This window comes from Triticum aestivum, chromosome 3A (assembly GCF_018294505.1).
Source record: "Triticum aestivum cultivar Chinese Spring chromosome 3A, IWGSC CS RefSeq v2.1, whole genome shotgun sequence".
Lineage (NCBI taxonomy): Eukaryota > Viridiplantae > Streptophyta > Magnoliopsida > Poales > Poaceae > Triticum > Triticum aestivum.
In genome coordinates, this window is record NC_057800.1 from 646,367,944 (window position 1) to 646,388,235 (window position 20,292).

Consider the following 20,292-nt stretch of genomic DNA (forward strand, 5'->3'; position numbering starts at 1 on the left):
AGTAACAACACCTACTGCTAGCGTATGGCCTAGTGATGATTTTGGCAGGGTATCCCTACAAAGGGTGTTCTGTCGTATGGGTAAAGTGTACAATCTCTGCAGAGTCTAAACTATTCAAGTAGCCTTATCTACTGTCGAGTCCGGATAAGTCACATTATTCAGTCTTTGTCGAACTTGGATGTTTAACCCTTAATAAAGGTGTAGACAAATAAACTTGGACAAACGTTGAGCATATGAAACAAAGATGAATGGTGATGTTAAAAAATACAGGTGTTGGAAATACTGATCTCGGTGATCATGATAATTTGGTTATGGCCTTGAAAGGATCTTGAGTTTGACTTGAATTATTATAAACTTACATATGTATGTTTTATCTCTATCATACCTGCTAGATAAAGTTTGCTAAGCTTGCCTATGCCATGACTTGAATCCTCATGAAATGTTTATGCCATGGTTTGCTCTGCTTAGTGATATATGTTATTTGGTTATCTACTTTAAAAGTACTCATTGGCTCGTTGCTTTGGCCAGATCCATCTGAGGAGCCATCTTCCACTAGCGTGAAGCGAGAATGTTTGTTTGCTAGGAGAGTTTCCCAGCCAGTTTCATGTGGAGTGCTCTTGCACCAAGTCTGTCCTCAATTGTTGTTGCAGCAGGCCTAGCTAGCTCTCTCTCTCTGATGGAAGGTAGACGAAGGACAAGGGGAGTCCACTTCTTCCACCTCCGTCCGGCGTGAGAGAGAGCGGCAACAACATCCTCTCCCTAGTTATTGTCTTCCATTGCCGTTAAACTCCCATCTGTGACGTTGGTATAATAAGCAGGCCAGAATGGCTTTGTAAACCTTGTCTTAGTACCATGTTGTAAAGTGCGCGCCAGTGTGGTTCCTTGTCTGGTGTGTGCGTCCCACAGATCTGTGAATTGGTGAGTTACAAGTTATCGATACTACGAGGTATTCCTCTCGAGAGAGTCACCGCTTAAAACACCCTTATGTTCTCTCATGCGTTTACCGTCGCCAAGTCTGCCGATCCTCTCCCATTCGTGCAGCAGGGTGAGAAGTTCTCACATTTGTGCTTCACCTTCTTCTGCGCCCTCCTCTTCGTACAGTACTAACTTGACTCCCTGCCGCCATCTTCATAAACAACCCCGCTGTAAGAAAACTTCACCACACGATGGTTGCTCGATCGTGGTTATCTATGAAACTAGGGTTTATCTCGTTCATAGATGTCATGCTAGTTTTCTTCTACCCCCACAAACTTTATTCCTCTTCCAATCAATCCACGATGCACCAAAGAGCTCCATTTCTATGGAGCCGGGAGCGTATCTTCAGAGATATCCATTTGCAAACCCCACACGGAAAGGAACCAAGCGTGTTTCTCGTGGCTTGGGCGCACACGGAAGCGCACAAGAATGGCGTGGAGTCGCAGCCCGCTCAGCTCTACGGAGAATCATCTGGATCGGACAGAATTTGCAACGCCAAAGAAACCAAGCACCGAAGCAACATCATCTTCTCAGCGAATTAAAAAGCTGGCCTGTTGAGCTACTCGATCGATACCTACGAACCGAAGCAGAGCAGGGCAGAGCAGAGAACTCGACTGGCAACAAGAAAGAGAGACCCCAGCAATATGATGAAGTTCGTGAGGGCGTGGCTGCTAGGCACCCTGGGGCTGGCCGAGCTGCTCGTCATCGCGGTCGTCCACCTGACCTACGGGTTCTACCTCTTCACCACCGCCGTCCGCCGCGACCTCTCCCGGCTGGCCGGCGCGCCGAAGAACGCCGTCGTCGGCGACGGCCAAGCGGAGGCCGTGCTCGACGGCGCGGTGCCGCCGATCGTGCTGGTCCACGGCGTCTTGGGGTTCGGCAAGGGCGTAAGTGGTCTACTCTAGTCTCAAACGCCTGCCTGGCCTGTGAATCTTGCGTCTTGCTAGCTAAGCGTTCTGATTGTCTCAGAGGATGGCCGGGATGTCGTACTTCGCCGGCGCGGAGGAGAAGGACGACCGGGTGCTAGTGCCCGACCTGGGCTCGCTCACAAGCATGCACGACAGGTAGCGACCTGGGCTCGCTCACAAGCATGCACAAACGTGTGGTACGACAGGCGATCGATGCATTTGACGTCTGGTTTCAGGGCTCGGGAGCTGTTCTACTACCTGAAAGGAGGCCGGGTGGACTACGGCGAGGAGCACAGCAGGGCGTACGGGCACGCCCGCTTCGGCAGAGCATACGACCGCGGTGAGAATTGATAGATAGATGGATCATCATCCATTATCCCTTGGTCTGTGGTTACATGGATTGTTTGTGCCTCTGAACTTCAGGGCACTACCCTTTTTTTTTGAGGGATTTCAGGGCACTACCCAATGTGGGACGAGGAGCACCCAGCCCACTTCGTGGGCCACTCGGCCGGCGCGCAGGTCATCAGGCTCCTGCAACAGATGCTCCATGACAAGGTACTTCATAGAGTCAGTCACACGCAGTGAAAACCTCTTTAGGAATTCGATCAGTTGGTAATTACCGAAAATCCTATTCTTACATAAAGGTTCTACAAAATCATGCAGTGAAAACCTCAGGAATTCAATCGGTTGGTAATTACGAAAATCCTATTCTTACATAAAGGTTCTACAAAATCACACAGTGAAAACCTCTTTAGGAATTCGATCAGTTGGTAATTACCGAAAATCCTATTCTTACATGAAGGTTCTAAAAAAAAATCTTTACGTGGTGTGTTCAGATCGGCAACCACCTCCCTGATTTTAGCTACGATAATCCTACACCTACGTGCCCGCTACGAAGACCTCTTTTAAATAACAGCTACCGGAATGAACTGGTGCACATTACTTTTTTTACAACTATCTCCTCCTTTATTCATTGATCAAAATAAAGGCATCACTTACAAGAAAGGGAATAACCGCACTAGGGGCAGTATCCATCCAACAACCAGGGGGAGAAAACTTAGCTAACCTAGCCAATTCGTGAGCTACTTGATTGCTCTCTCTATTACAATGTTCATAAATGGCATGATTGAAATCTAATGACATGAAATAACAATCATCGAATATAGCACTAGCAACTGAAGAAGAGTTGTTCTCCTTTAGAGCTTCAACCACCTCTACATTGTCGGAGTTGATTTCAGTCTTGCTACAACCAGTAGTATGGGCTAGATTCATTCCAAATCTTACCGCAATAGACTCTGATATAAATGAATCAAAGCATATGTCTATTTTTTTTGTTTGTAGCAGCAATGAACTTGTCGTTGCAATCACGAAGGACTGCTCCCACCGATCCTTCAAGTGTATTCATATCAAACCCAGCGTCCACCTTCAATTTAGTATACCCGTACCTTGGTCTACTCCACCTGCCTATCTTATGTTTAGCTTTGGGCATACAGAAGATAATGTAACTACTCAATCCCACATAACCTTCCCCAACTAATTCTCTTTCCCCTGATTTTCACAAGGTTGGGGCCCTTTCTCCCTTAGTCGATCCAATACTAAAGTTCCACGTCAATTGTTAGGCAAAACCCGTAACTAATTTTACATAAGTGTGGCATCTCTCATAAAAAAAATCATAGAACTCGTACGTACGAATAGCATCGTTCCGTAAATTACCGATTAACAGAGGAGCTAAGCCAAGCGATACGTGCAATATTTTCTTTTGAGCCGCGGTACGTGTAGTCTAATAAACATGTTGCCATGTGACATACATTGCTAGGGTTTGTTAGAATTGCCGGAAGAGAGGAGAGGGTTTGTTAGGGTTGTTGGGGGAGACAAGGACATGAAAATCATGCATGCATGCAGCACACGCCACACCACATGCATGTTTTCCATACGCGCCATGATCCCACTGATATGAATGCACGCATGCACATTACCTTTATGAGTATCTCCGAGATACTCAGCTGGCTTAACATCTTAAGGCCTTCTTTGATTTAGAGGAATCTTGTAGGAATTTCATAGGATAAGATTTCTATAGAAAAAAAAAATTTAGAGCCCTTTGGTTTGTAGGAACGAAATCCTATTCCTATGGAGGAATTCTTCCTATCCTCCATATTTCATAGGAAAATAAACATTAGCCTAGACTCAATGGAAAAAATCATATGATGTGAATCAAAGGACATTTTCTTTTCTATTTTCTACTCATAGGATTTGAGATACATATCATCTTATTTCCTATGACTTTCTTATTTCTATGATTTTCCTACCTTATAAACCAAAGGAGGCCTAAGATTAACGAAGCCACCGTAGACGACTCCGGAGTCGATGGAAATATCTCCTCCCACTAAATAAGCATTGTCAGAAAGCCTGAAATAAATCAAGAAAAATGAGAGCATCAGTGTTAAGTCTAGGACTTGAAACCTGGTGGACTGGTTCCACCATAAGAAATCTAATCATCTAAACTATGCCCAGTTTGCCATATGTGCCATGTTCAGAAGTCAAAACTAATTAAAGACAAAATATGTGCATTGTGCCTATTGACATTATGAATTCTCGATGCATGCAATGAGACGTGTATGCTTAAGAGTAAGCGTCAAGACTTGGAGGTTGAAAGTTTAGGCTAGTCATAATGGGAGTAACATAGCTAGTAACATAATGCACTTCAAATTTTTTTTGCTTATGTGGTAAGTAGTTAACGAGAAGTGGTAACATAATATATTATTGTAACATAGCACTTCCCAAGACAAGATGAGTCTACAAGGTAATAAATAAGACCATCTATGATACTACTATTATGTTACTTTCCACTATGAGGTTAGTAACTTAGACTAGTGTCATATGCATAACACTAGTATAAGTTACTCCCCACGATGACCAGCCTTATACTTGGATAGCCAAAATTCGATCTGCTCTACACATTCACCATATGGAATAGTAGTATATGTTTTCTGTCCACCTGACCAGCACGCACACGCACAAATACTGACAAGTTGCGTCATCTCTCTAGGCATTTGACGGCTACGAGAACACCTCTGAGAATTGGGTGCTGAGCGTCACCTCCCTCTCTGGCGTGCTCAATGGTTCCACGACAGCCTACCTCGGCGGAATACGGTGAGTCCCTTGAGCTTCAGGATGGGAGTGGTCACCCTGATCAATACACGCGACCATGCTGCAAAACAACAGGTGGTGACAACCAAACAACATCAGCTCCAAGAACAAAAAAAATGACGTACCAAAGTCGAAAATACAATGGTGAACATGGGTCCACGCCCACCCCTTATAAACATTAAAATCTAAAAAGTCAATGAAATTTGGAAAAGTCAAAATTTTAGGTCAACAAACCTAGTCAACTGTTCTACTCATATGTGAAGTTCCTCCGACATGTTATTTTCCATACCATGGACTGTGTCTTTTTTCCCTAGAATACTCGAGCATGTTTGTTAAAGAATACTTATAAATCTAAATCGTTCTTATGGGCGAGGCACCCTGTGGACCGCAGTTTGGCTAGGATCAGTACATATCATATCTTGAGTCTTTGTAAGAACGACATTCCTCCATGGGTTTAATAAAATCTCCCTCCCCTCCCTCCCCCAAAAAATAAATCAAAACCACTTTATTTTTTTACCATTTCTTACTGTTCATAAGGGTGTGCGTGGACACACGTTCCAAAAATCAGTACAAGAGCTCAAAAATTAAAGTTTTAGAAAATATGTATTGGTGCAGCAACATTCTTCACATACATCATTTTTTAGGGAATTCTTCACATACATCATAGTTTAAATGATACTATATAATACCAAGTCAGACTAATTTGTAGTTACCATAGGTAACTACAATTATGGACCCACAGATAATTTGTAGGTACCCATAGTTTAAATAACATATCCGCAAAAAAAGTTTAAATAACATATAGCACATCTAAATAATTTGACGTGGTATGATTATGGACCCACAAATCAGTGCTAATGTGTAGTTACCCACAGGTAACGGGGACTGACGGAACGTACCATTCTCCGTGATCCCCGATGGATACTACTCCCTTCATTTCAAAATAATCAAAGTTCTAGATTTGTCTTAAGTCAAATTTTCTTACGTTTGAACAACTCTACTGGAAAATATGCAAAGATCTACAACACCAAATATATTTCATAAAAAAAATCACATGAGACTAATTTAGTGTTCTATATGTCATAGTTTTTTTTTGTATAGGCTTGGTCAGACTTAAACAAGTTTAACTTGTGGCAAACCCAAACTTCAATTATTTGGGAATGGAGGTGGTACTTGTGACCAATATGCATACCCATAGGTAGTTAATCTCACCCAAACTTGTTGCATAATAGCATACACATATAACCAGGTAATAGGTATCCATCGTCATCTTGATTTCATACCTTCATCTCGTGGCACCACGACACCTTCTATACACTAGTCCTCTACTCAAATAGTGTCGTCTACAACGTGGCAGTCCAGAAGATGACCGGTCTATGAGCTTCGTCTGCCTCGCCCAGATCTACCGAGTGGGTACCACCATCTACCACTGGCTCGACATACCCTGGCTCAAGCGCTACTATGACTTCGGTTTCGACCACTTTGGCATGTCTTGGCACACAGTCGGTGTGTCAGGCCTACCCAGCCTACTTGCTGGCACGTCGGGGCCGTTCGCCACAGGAGACTGGATTCTACCAGACCTCACCATCCAGAATGCCACGAGGATGAACGCCGATGTGCGCACGTTCCCTAACACGTTCTACTTCAGCTACGCTACCAGGCGGACAACCAAGTTTTGTGGCGTCACCGTGCCGTCCGGTGTGATGCACATTCACCCTCTTGTGTTCATACATGTCATGCAATTGTGTCGGTGGCGCCACTTTGCCTCCGAGCCCCCTTGCAAAGATTACAGGTCAGCCATCTTAGATGGTACATTTGGAGTTCCATATGTTCAAAATTGGCCCCATTTCTGTGAGGTTTTGCTATTTCTCAGTCACAATTAGCTAAGTCTTACTTTTGACGTGATGGTAGGGATGAAGATTGGGAGGATAATGATGGAGCGTTGAACACCTTCTCGATGACACACCCTCGGATTCCAGTAGAACATCCGAGCCTCTTAGTAGAGGATGATTCAAACCGCCATCGACTTCAACCAGGAATCTGGTATGGCATAGTATCACAATCAATCATGTGGTGTGATGTGATTTTTTTTTTGTTTCATTCCAGTCCGGTTTGTTTGGGACTATAGAATGAGCAAATATTTTTTAGTGGAAACCTTGTTCTACTTTCTGCAAAAGCTTTATGACATTTCTCTTTCTCAAAATAAGAGCACTTACATTCTTGTGTTTTTACTGTGGCAATTAATGCAAACTCAGGTATTACAAAATCGTGGAGGCGGATCACATGACGTTTGTGATCAACCGGCCCAGACGGTGCGTGCAATTCGATCTCGTATACGATAGTATCTTCCAGAACTGCAGGAAACATGTGTACAGGATGACTCCACCTATGTTACCAAATCAAAAATCGACCTAGGTTAACATCTTCATTTATCATACTCCCGGAAATACACGATGTAACTGAAGGAAATATGCCCAGAGGCAATAATAAAGTTATTATTTATTTCCTTATTTCATGATAAATGTTTATTATTCATGCTAGAATTGTATTAACCGGAAACATAATACATGTGTGAATACATAGACAAACAAAGTGTCACTAGTATGCCTCTACTTGACTAGCTCGTTAATCAAAGATGGTTGAGTTTCCTAGCCATGGACATGAGTTGTCATTTGATTAACGGAATCACATCATTAGGAGAATGATGTGATTGACTTGACCCATTCCGTTAGCTTAGCACTTGATCGTTTAGTATGTTGATATCGCTTTCTTCATGACTTATACATGTTCCTATGACTATGAGATTATGCAACTCCCGTTTACCGGAGGAACACTTTGTGTGCTACCAAACGTCACAACGTAACTGGATGATTATAAAGGTGCTCTACAGGTGTCCCCAAAGGTACTTGTTGGGTTGGCGTATTTCGAGATTAGGATTTGTCACTCCGATTGTCGGAGAGGTATCTCTGGGCCCACTCGGTAATGCACATCACTATAAGCCTTGCAAGCATTGTAACTAATGAGTTAGTTACGGGATGATGTATTACGGAACGAGTAAAGAGACTTGCCAGTAACGAGATTGAACTAGGTATTGAGATACCAACGATCAAATCTCGGGCAGGTAACATACCGATGACAAAGGGAACAACGTATGTTGTTATGCGGTTTGACCGATAAAGATCTTCGTAGAATATGTGGGAGCCAATATGAGCATCCAGGTTCCGCTATTGGTTATTGGCCGGAGACGTGTCTCAGTCATGTCTACATAGTTCTCGAACCCGTAGGGTCCGCACGCTTAAAATTTTGGTGACGATTGTATTATGAGTTTATGTGATTTGATGTACCGAAGGTAGTTCAGAGTCCCAGATGAGATCGGAGACATGACGAGGAGTCTCGAAATGGTCGAGACGTAAAGATCGATATATTGGATGACTATATTCGGACATCGGAAAGGTTCCGAGTGATTCGGGTATTTTCGGAGTACCGTGGAGTTATGGGAATTCACCGGGAGAAGTATTGGGCCATACGGGAATAGAGAGAGGCCAAATGGAAGGAGGCGCGCGCCCCCTCTCTGGTCCGAATTGTACAAGGGGTGCAGCCCCCTTTTCCTTTTCCCTCTCCCCCTATTTCCTTCTCTCCTACTCCGGAAAGGAAAGGGAATCCTACTAGGACTTGGGAGTCCTAGTAGGACTCCCCACACTTGGCGCGCCCCCTCTAGGGTCGGCCTCTCCCTCCCTCCTTTATATACGGGGGCAGGGGCACCTCTAGACACAACAATTGATCTCTTGGATCTCTTAGCCGTGTGCGGTGCCCCCTCCACCATAATCCACCTCGATAATATCGTGGTGGTGCTTAGGCGAAGCCCTGCGTCGGTAGAACATCATTATCATCACCACGCCGTCGTGCTGATGGAACTCTCCCTCAAAGCTCGGCTGGATCGGAGTTCGAGGGACGTCATCGAGCTGAACGTGTGCTGAACTCGGAGGTGCCGTACGTTTGGTACTTGATTGGTCGGATCGTGAAGACGTACAACTACATCAACCGTGTTGTGCAAACGGTTTCGCTTTCGGTCTACGAGGGTACGTGGACAACACTCTCCCTTCTCGTTGCTATGCATCACCATGATCCTGTGTGTGTAGGAATTTTTTTGAAATTACTACATTCCCCAACAGTGGCATCCGAGCCTGGTTTTATGCGTAGATGTTATATGCACGAGTAGAACACAAGTGAGTTGTGGGCGATATAGGTCATACTTCTTACCAGCATGTCATACTTTGGTTCGGCGGTATTGTTGGATGAAGCGGCCCGGACCGACATTACGCGTACGCTTACTCGAGACTGGTTCTACCGACGTGTTTTGCACACAGGTGGCTGCCGGGTGTCAGTTTCTCCAACTTTAGTTGAACCAAGTGTGGCTACGCCCGGTCCTTGAGAAGGTTACAACATCACTAACTTGACGAACTATCATTGTGGTTTTGATGCGTACATAAGAACGGTTCTTGCTCAGCCTGTAGCAGCCACGTAAAACTTGCAACAACAAAGTAGAGGACGTCTAACTTATTTTTGCAGGGCTTGTTGTGATGTGATATGGTCAAGACGTGATGAGATATAAGTTATTGTATGAGAAGATCATGTTTTGTTGAAGTTATCGGCAACTGGCAAAAGCCTTATGGTTGTCTCTTTATTGCATAAGATGCAAGTGCCATGTAATTGCTTTACTTTATCGCTATGCGATAGCAATAGTTGCAAAAGCAATAGCTGGCGAGATGACCATGTGACGACACATTGATATAGATCAAGATGATGGAGATCATGGTGTCATGCCGGTGACGATGGAGATCATGACGGTGCTTCGGAGATGGAGATCACAAGCACAAGATGATGATAGCCATATCATATCACTTATATTGATTGCATGTGATGTTTATCTTTTATGCATCTTATCTTGCTTAGATCGACGGTAGCATTACAAGATGATCTCTCACTAAATTTCAAGGTATAAGTGTTCTCCCTGAGTATGCACCGTTGCGAAAGTTCTTCGTGCTGAGACACCACGTGATGATCGGGTGTGATAAGCTCTACGTTCAAATACAACGGGTGCAAAACAGTTGCACACGTGGAATACTCAGGTTAAACTTGATGAGCCTAGCATATGCAGATATGGCCTCGGAACACTGGAGACCGAAAGGTCGAGCATGAATCATATAGTAGATATGATCAACATAGTGATGTTCTCCATTGAAAACTATTCCATCTCACGTGATGATCAGACATGGTTTAGTGTATTTGGATCACGTGATCACTTAGATGATTAGAGGGATGTCTATCTAAGTGGGAGTTCTTAAGTAATATGATTAATTGAACTTTAATTTATCATGAACTTAGTCCTGGTAGTATTATCATATCTATGTTGTAGATCAATAGCTCGCGTTTAGCTTCCTGTTTTATTTTTGATATGTTCTTAGAGAAAACAAAGTTGAAAGATGTTAGTAGCAATGATGCGGATTGGATCCGTGATCTGAGGATTATCCTCATTGTTGCACAGAAGTATTATGTCCTTGATGCACCGCTAGGTGACAGAACTATTGCAGGAGCAGATGCAGACGTTATGAACGTTTTGACAAAAGCTCGGTATGATGACTACTTGATAGTTTAGTGCACCATTACGGCTAAGAATCTGGTCTTTAAAGACGTTTTGAACGCCATGGAGCATATGAGATGTTTCAAGAGTTGAAATTAGTATTTCAGACTCATGCCCATGTCAAAAGGTATGAGACCTTTGACAAGTACTTTGCCTACAAGATGGAGGAGAATTGCTCAGCTAGTGAGCATGTTCTCAGAATGTCTGAGTACTACAATCACTTGAATCAAGTGGGAGTTAATCTTCCAGATAAGATAGTGATTGACAGAGTTCTCTAGTCACTATCACCAAGTTACTAGAACTTCGTGATGAACTATAATATGCAAGGGATAACGGAAACGATTCCCAAAACTCTTCGTGATGCTGAAATCGATGACGGTAGAAATCAAGAAAAACATCAAGTGTTGATGGTTGACAAGACCACTAGTTTCAAGAAAAGGGGCAAAGGGAAGAAGGGGAACTTCAAGAAGAACGACAAGCAAGTTTCTGCTCGAGATAAGAAGCCCAAATCTGGACCTAAGCCTGAAACTAAGTGCTTCTACTACAAAGGGACTGGTCACTGGAAGCGGAAATACCCCAAGTAATTGGTGGATAAGAAGGATGGCAAAGTGAACATAGGTATATGTGATATACATGGTAGTGATGTGTACTGTACTAGTGTTTATAGCAACCCCTCAGTATTTGATACTAGTTCAATTGCTAAGAGTAGTAACTTGAAACGGGAGTTGCAGAATGAACATAAACTAGTTAAGGGTGAAGTGACGATGTGTGTTGGAAGTAGTTCCAAGCTTGATTTGATCATCATCGCACACTCCCTATATGTAACACCCTCGATGCGGCTATATCTCCCACGTGTCGAAGCACGACTTAGAGGCATAACCGCATTGAAAGCAATGTCGCAAGTGAGGTAATCTTCACACAACCCATGTAATACATAAGGGAAAAAGATACATAGTTGGCTTACAATTGCCACTTCACACAATTACATGAATAAAGCATTACATCACCAGATACAATCAAGGTCCGACTACGGAACCCAAAGTAAAAGAAGACTACCCCAAATGCTACACAGATCCCCGATCGCCCCAACTGGGCTCCACTACTGATCAACTGAAACAGAACAACATAATGAACACGAACTTCATCGAGCTCCTCCTTGAGCTCGGTTGCGTCACCTGCACAGTATCATCGGCACCTGCAAACTGGTTTTGGAAGTAACTGTGAGTCATGGGGACTCAGCAATCTCACACCCTCGCGATCAAGACTATTTAAGCTTATAGGAAGGGTAAAAGGTATGTGAGGTGGAGCTGCAGCAAGCACTAGCATATATGGTGGCTAACATACGCAAAAGAGAGCAAGAAGAGAAGGCAAGGCACGGTATAGAAACTATGATCAAGAAGTGATCCTAGAACAACCTACGTCAAGCATAACTCCAACACCGTGTTCACTTCCCGGACTCTGCCGAGAAGAGACCATCACGGTTACACACACGGTTGATGCATTTTAATTAAGGTAAGTTTCAGGTTTTCTACAATCGGACATTAACAAATTCCCATCTGCCCATAACCGTGGGCACGGCTTTCGAAAGTTCATAACCCTGCAGGGGTGTCCCAACTTAGTCCATCACAAGCTCTCACGGTCAATGAAGGATATTCCTTCTCCCAAGACAATCCGATCAGACTTGACATCCCGGTTACAAGACATCCTCGACAATGGTAAAACAAGTCCAGCAAGACCGCCCGATGCGCCGACATCCTAATAGGAGCTGCACATATCTCGTTCTCAGGGCAACACCAGATGAACACTACGTACAGCTAAAATCAGCCCTCAAGTTTCCCCGAGGTGGCGCCGCAAGTGGCTCTATTTTGGACCAACACTTAGACAAGCACTGGCCCCCGGGGGGGGGGGGGGGTTAAAATAAAGATGACCCTTGGGCTGGCCTAACCCAAGGGAAAAATAGGCTAGGTGGCGAATGGTAAAACCAAGGTTGGGCCTTGCTGGAGGAGTTTTATTCAAAGCAAACTGTCAAGGGGTTCCCATTATAACCCAACCATGTAAGGAACGCAAAATCCGGGAACATAACACCGATATGACGAAAACTAGGGCTGCAAGAGTGGAACAAAACACCAGGCATAAGGCCGAGCCTTCCACCCTTTACCAAGTATATAGATGCATTAATTAAATAAGAGATATTGTGATATCCCAACAAAATATCCATGTTCCAACAAGTAACAAACTCCAATCTTCACCTGCAACTAACAATGCTATAAGAAGGGTTGAGCAAAGCGGTAACATAGCCAATCAACGGTTTGCTAGGACAAGGTGGGTTAGAGGCTTGGCTTAACAATATGGGAGGCATGATAAGCAAGTGATAGGTATCACAGCATAGGCATAGCAAAAGAGCGAGCAACTAGCAAGCAAAGATAGAAGTGATTTCGAGGGTATGGTCATCTTGCCTGAGATCACGCAAGGAAGAAGAACGAGTCCATGAAGAAGACAAACGAACGTAGTCAAACGAATCCTCACAACGCGACGTTATCGAAACTAACCCGAAGAAGCAACACCGGAAAGAAGCAAACAACATAGTAAACAACCATCACATAAACATGGCATGATGCACAATCAAGTATGATGCATGTCCGGTTTAATGAAGCATGGCATGGCAAAGGGCACAAACAAAACTACAAGTTAAGTGTATCCCAATATGCAACGAGTTGCATATTGACGGAACACCACATCAATTATTTAGTTCGATCTCGTTTATGTATCCAACAATATTAAATGTTGTGAAGCATGCCAAGAGGTGAAACACAAAGGAATTATCTATCTAAACAATTTAAATGGGGACGGATATAGCAAACAATAAATTCGGTAAATCCCCATATGCGTTAATAATTTAAAGCAAACAACAATTTTAACATTTTAAATGTTATTATCATGATGCGGATGACATGTGCAAGGTTTATGCAAGTTTTTATGAAAAAGTTGATAAGAGCATTATGAAGCATTTGTCACCGTGGTGGAAAGAAAGGGTGCCACGGCGACGAATCCGAAAATGATGCCGCGGCAACATATCGGTTCCGGTAGCTCACATAGATACCGATGCAAAAGGAAAAAATGACGTGAGCGTGACATGCAAGAGGGTGGGGTGATCCCGGTAACCGGGTTCCCACGAGTCGATGGCATGGAAGCAAAAGACACTACGGACACGGTGCAGACAAAGGGTGCATCTCAAACAACACGTGCAATCGTCCACGGCGGTCGTCTCGACGTTATACCTCTGAAGCGTGCATTATCGGAGCGGTTTGAGTCGGCGTAGAGGAAGTAGTGGAAGTAGACGTTCTCGTTTCGTAGATGTTCACACTCCATACGTGTTCGGGGTCAGAACAAGGAACTCGACGTCCATGATTCTTCGAGGGTCGACGGTACATGTTTTGTAGACGTTCGGGCGGTGGTAGTGGTACATGTTTTACGTCGACGGTAGTTGTTCACGGTTCGTAGACGAACTTGACGGATCCGAGGGCCCCGGCCATCGGGGTACTTGGCGCAACACCGTGTAGTCGTACATTTGAAGAGGAACTTGACCATCCGAAGGTGTACTTGGCGAACAACGGTCGTCGTGGTACTCATCGGTCCACGAAGTCGTTCTCGTAGGTCTTGGCGTTTCGTTCGGTACTCGTTCGGGCATCCGTGTGGTCTTGTCGGTGGTGTACTTGGCGAAATTCCACGGAGACGGTCTTGGCAGGCAACAAGCAGCGACACGGTGCACCGACGCAGCAACACAGGCGGGTGCTCGAGCAGGACTTGGCGCCGGTCATCGTCCTCACATTCTCGCACGACAAAAACATGGGCGAAAGGAAAGGCACGGGAAGGAGGACGGTGAAGGATGAAGGGGCCGACATCGGCCTTGGCGCGAAGCAGGGGAGGCCATGGCGTCGGGCAGGGGTTCCCAAGGTGGTGCAGGTGGCCCAAGGCGAGGTGCAGCGGGACAGAGCTCGACGGAGCAAGGTGGTGGAGGTGCTCGACGCGGGCTGACTCGATCTGGCCGGATCCGGCGGCTGGGGTCGGGGATGAGGCCGGAGACGCGAGGACGAGGCGGGTCGACGGGGCGGCGCTGCTTGCCCTAGCGGAGGAGGTCGAGGCAGGTGCAGCAGAGCAGGGGCTCGCCAGCAGCAGCCATGGAGGACGGCGGCGCTGAGGCGCAATCGCGTCGGAGCAGGGGCCCAGCTTGGTCGTGGCGTGGGCGGAGTGAGGAGCCTAGAGGGCTCGAGCGAGGGAGGGACCGAGAGGGAGATTCGGGAGAAGAAGGGGGTCGCGCCTGCGAGGGAGAGATGGGGTCGGGCACCAGAGTGAGATCGAGAGAAGAAGGAGGTCGAGCGCGGGTCTCCTGGCGGCGGAGGGAGAGCGATGGGATCGTGGGAGGGAGCGCTAGGGTTAGGCCTCGTGCTGCTGGCTGGATGGGCCTTGGGCCTAGGAGGCGGCCTAGGCGTTGGATGGCCTTAGGGGTTAGATCGGCTGGGCCTAAAGGGCCTGGCTGCGGATGGTCTAAAGCCCGGCTGGGCAGGCTCCTCTCTTAACCTCCCTCAATTTCCTTTAACAGAAAGTAAAGACAGGAGAAAAATGGAAAAGGAGGGGTTAGAGAAAACATTTGGGCATGCGGTTAAATCTCCCGGACTAATAAAAATGAGTTCGTTCTGAGAAAATGCATTTGGCACCACTTGGAAGGATTGCATTCAAACACTTTTGAATGTGATTCAAATAAGATTGAATTAACAAAACATTTTTGGAGAGTCCAAAAATGTTCGGAATTTTTGTGGAGATCGGAAAAGCGATGAAAGAAAAAAATATGGGCAATGTTTGAGGTCAAGATGTGAGATAACAAAGGCCTGGGGAATTACTTGCAGTGTGTTTTGGTGATTCCAAATTAATGGAATATTTATAATAGCTCCCTAAATATTAGGAGGATATGTTATAGAGAGAAGTCACTCTTCCCTCGATTTAAATGGATCAAAGATCCACACAATTTATTTAGTGGAGATGCAAAAGATTTATGACATGATGGCATGATGACATGATGCAATGCAAAAATAAAAGGAGCAAGCAAATATGAAACACACAGAGAAACTCGGAACCTATGGAAGTCTTCTCGAGCATCGGTCTTGGGGCGTCACAACACTCCACCACTACGAGAGGATCTCGTCCCGAGATCTAGGATGGCACCAGAGGGAAAAATGGAAGAGGAAGACAAACGGTAAAACTAAGTTGCTTCTTTGACAAACGAGTGAAACCAAAGAACCTTGAGATGATGAACATCTTGAAGAAAGAATGCAACGGAGAAGAACGAAGTTGAAAGCACTCCGGTAGGGAAGGGGATCAAGGAAGACCAAATCCGGGCAGCACTTCGGTTGAAAAATGATAAGAAACTTTATAGATGAAAATAACTTGAGCAGAGGACACAACACTCCTGTTAAATGGCTAAGCAAAGGAAAGAACATGATCTGACAAAACAAGAAGATGGGTTGAAGAGAGCAATATCACAATGCCTCCGGAAGAACTGAGAGGGTGGAATGGAATGAACGGAGGAGAAAACAATATCTTCTACCTCGAATGAGCTTGAAAGCATCTTGAAGAGAAGTGTCGAACGGGGTTGTTGGAAAACCAACAACGAAAAGAGTAAACTTGTTGTGGTCTTATGGAAAACATCTCAAAACTATGAGGTGAAATTCTGCCACTAACGGAAACGATAGATTGGATTGATATCAACAAGGAGATGAGAACTTATTTCACTGGGAGGATAAATGAAGAGCTTGGGTCATTTATAAGCACCATAATTAGCAACATTCCCAATGGAAGGCTTTCAGTGAAATATAAACCAAGATACTCCGACGAAGAGAATTATGGATTGAGAAGAGCTCATGCTCGAAGAAATTGATGGGTTTAACTATCTCATTCCTGACAACTTGTGAATCATGAAGCACGAAAGAAATTGTCAAAATGACATAACACCACCTGAAAAGATAAGGTAGAAGGAATTGCACTCCAGATTGCATGAAGAAGAATACTTGAGCTCCTCTAAAAAGAATCTTGATGAACGCTTCAAGAAGGAAATAAATCCTTGATGAACCATCATCTAGAACCTCCATGAAGAACTCCGGCAATAAAAGAATGATCACACGAAAAGAAGGATGAAAAGAATAAGGTTGAAGCCTTGCGATGATTTAGACGGAGCTTCGCGATGCTATAATTGAGAGAGCTTGGAATTCTGGGAAGAAAATATGAAACAATTGAAACCGAGAATTTGACGGGCCTCCGGAATAAGGAATTGAGTTCACTCGATGAAACAAGAATAAGAATTTCATTATGCTTATCCTTCACCAATTTAAATTGATGACAAACAATGGATTTGGCATACTACTTATTCTCGTAGAACGAATTAAGATAGATATGGCGCCAACTTGAGAAGGTCTTCAACGAACCACCGGTGGAATCGAAACAACGAATGAATTCATATGATAAGGAAGGAAGAGAAATCTTAAACCAACCATCGTAAGGATTGAAAATGAACGAATAAAAGATAAAGAAACACCGGGAAGAATTTGCAAATGAACGAAGATGCTTGAGATAATTTAGATACAAGTGAAACGAAGAGATCCCGAGCTGGGAAGAGAATACTTGGATGACGCACCGGTAAGATTTAGAGAAGGAGAGCTGAAAGCTAGAAAGGGTAATTCTGAGATGATGGGTTCCAGAGAATCAAACTGAAAAGACTCCTGAACTGCTCCAGATGGGTGAAAAGAATTCTCACAATCAAAAACAATTATGAGAGGATGGCAGAGAATGAGGCAAGATTTAAAAGAAACTCTTCTTTGGTCTTCAAATGTTGAGAAAGATGACGAGAAACACCACCGTGAATTGTTGAGTCACTCCGGAATAATGAAGAATAGAAAGGTTGAGCCAACAATGAAAGAATTTGACAGATCTTGGAGAAAACGCATTTGATTGATGAAATTCATTCTTATGTCAAACTTTGAAAGATTTGAGAATAGCTCCTGGAAAATAAGAAGAGTCAGGTAAGATCCTGGAAAAGACATGTGGGTTAGGGCCCACTCAAAAGATACACCGTTGAAAAGATTACCTGAAAAGAGAGATTGCACCGATTGAATTAAAAGGCTTGAATGAGATAACATCCTCGAAAGAGCTTGAACGAATGTAGAGTGGAAACACGAATCTTTGAGATATCTTCAACACTCCGGAACAATTGAATAGCGAGAAGTAGATGATTAAGAGGTGCATCGGTGAGGGAGTCCTGGATTAGGGGGTGTCCGGATGGCCGGACTATACCTTCGACCGGACTCCTGGACTATGAAGATACAAGATTGAAGACTTCGTCCCATGTCCGGAAGGGACTTTCCTTGGCATGGAAGGCAAGCTTGGCGATACGGATATGTAGATCTCCTACCATTGTAACCGACTCTGTGTAACCCTAGCCCTCTCCGGTGTCTATATAAACCGGAGAGTTTTAGTCCGTAGGACGAACAACAATCATACCATAGGCTAGCTTCTAGGGTTTAGCATCTCTGATCTCGTGGTAGATCTACTCTTGTACTACCCATATCATCAATATTAATCAAGCAGGACGTAGGGTTTTACCTCCATCAAGAGGGCCCGAACCTGGGTAAAACATCGTGTCCCCTGCCTCCTGTTACCATCCAACCTAGACGCACAGTTCGGGACCCCCTACCCGAGATCCGCCGGTTTTGACACCGACATTGGTGCTTTCATTGAGAGTTCCTTCGTGTCGTCGCTTTTAGGCCCGATGGCTTCTCCGATCATCAACAGCGATGCGATCCAGGGTGAGACTTTTCTCCCCAGACAGATCTTCGTATTCGGCGGCTTTGCACTGTGGGCCAATTCGCTTGGTCATCTGGAGCAGATCGAAAGCTACGCCCCTGGCCATCAGGTCAGATTTGGAAGTTTGAACTACACGACCGACATCTGCGGAGACTTGATCTTCGACGAATTCGAGCCACAGCCGAGCGCGCCGCACTGTCACGATGGGCATGATTTAGCTCTGCCGCCGAACATTGCCCTGGAGGCCGCACCTGTGTCTGCTCCGACCCCTAGCTCGGAGCCGATCACACCAATCGAGGATGGGTGGTTAGACACCGCCTCGGGGGCTTCAATCTCTATGGCGATCGAGCCGAACACCAGCCCTATTCTCTGCGAAGCCCGTGTCTCCAAGGAGCCGGACTCCTCTCCGGACTCTGAGCCCTCTGCACCCCAACCGATCGAACCCGATTGGGTGCCGATCATGGAGTTCACCGCCGCGGACATCTTTCAGCACTCGCCCTTCGGCGATATTCTGAATTCATTAAAGTCTCTCTCTTTGTCAGGAGAGGCCTGGCCGGACTATGGTCGGCAAGGTTGGGATGCGGATGATGAAGAAATTCAAAGCCCACCCACCACCCACTTCGTAGCCACTGTCGATGATTTAACCGACATGCTCGACTTCGACTCCGAAGACATCGACGGTATGGACGCCGATGCAGGAGACGATCAAGAACCAGCGCCTATAGGGCACTGGAAAGCCACCTCGCCGTATGATATATACATGGTGGACACCCCAAAAGAAGGTGATGGAACAGCGGAGGATGACCCCTCCAAGAAGCAGCCTAAGCGCCGGCGTCAGCGGCGCCGCTCTAAATCCCGCCAAAACAAAAATGGTGATTCCGGCACGGGAGGTAATAACACCCCGGACAGTGCCGAAGACAACCACCTCTAGAAAGATTCAGCACAGGAGGATAGAGAAGCCAGCCCTCATGAGAGAGCGGCAGACAGAGAGGTCGAGGACGATAATTATATGCCTCCCTCCGAAGACGAGGCAAGCCTTGACGACGACGAATTTGTCATGCCGGAGGATCCCGTCGAACAAGAGCATTTCAAACGCAGGCTTATGGCCATGGCGAGCAGCCTCAAGAAAAAACAGCAATAGCTTAGAGCTGATCAAGATTTGCTAGCCGACAGATGGACTGAAGTCCTTGCGGCCGAAGAGTATGAACTCGAACGCCCCTCCAAGAGCTACCCAAAGCGCAGGTTGCTACCCCAATTAGAGGAGGAAGCACCTAAACCTACATCACCAACGCATGATGCAGCCGACCGGCCACCCCGTGGCCGCGACAGAGAGGCCTCTCGGCCCTTCACTCAAGCCGCACCCCGGCGCCACTCAAAAACTACCAAGGCATGGGAAAATGCGCCAGACCTGCGAGATATATTGGAGGACAAGGCAAGGCAAACAAGATCGATCTACGGATCACGTGGGTGCCCCACGGCATGAGATGGTACTCGTCACACCAGATACAGTAAATCCGGCCTGGCCGAACACAGTAGACAAAGCTCGTTTGAGCTGCGTCGTGATATAGCCCAGTACAGAGGCGCCGCACACCCACTATGCTTCACAGATGAAGTAATGGATCATCAAATCCCTGAGGGTTTCAAACCCGTGAACATCGAATCATATGATGGCACAACAGATCCTGCGGTATGGATCAAGGACTATCTCCTTCATATCCACATGGCCCGCGGTGATGACCTACACGCCATCAAATACCTCCCACTCAAGCT

General features: G+C 45.5%; 1 protein-coding gene across 1 annotated transcript; it reads left to right on the forward strand.

Moving 5' to 3' along the window:
• Positions 1-1,401: 1,401 nt before the first annotated feature.
• LOC123062879 (lipase) lies at positions 1,402-7,552 on the forward strand. Its single transcript, XM_044486563.1, has 8 exons — positions 1,402-1,862; positions 1,945-2,039; positions 2,120-2,223; positions 2,338-2,438; positions 4,930-5,033; positions 6,388-6,822; positions 6,942-7,073; positions 7,286-7,552. The coding sequence occupies exons 1-8, from the start codon at positions 1,620-1,622 to the stop codon at positions 7,443-7,445; spliced, it is 1,374 nt and encodes a 457-aa protein (XP_044342498.1). The 5' UTR covers positions 1,402-1,619; the 3' UTR covers positions 7,446-7,552.
• The last annotated feature ends 12,740 nt before the right edge of the window (positions 7,553-20,292 follow it).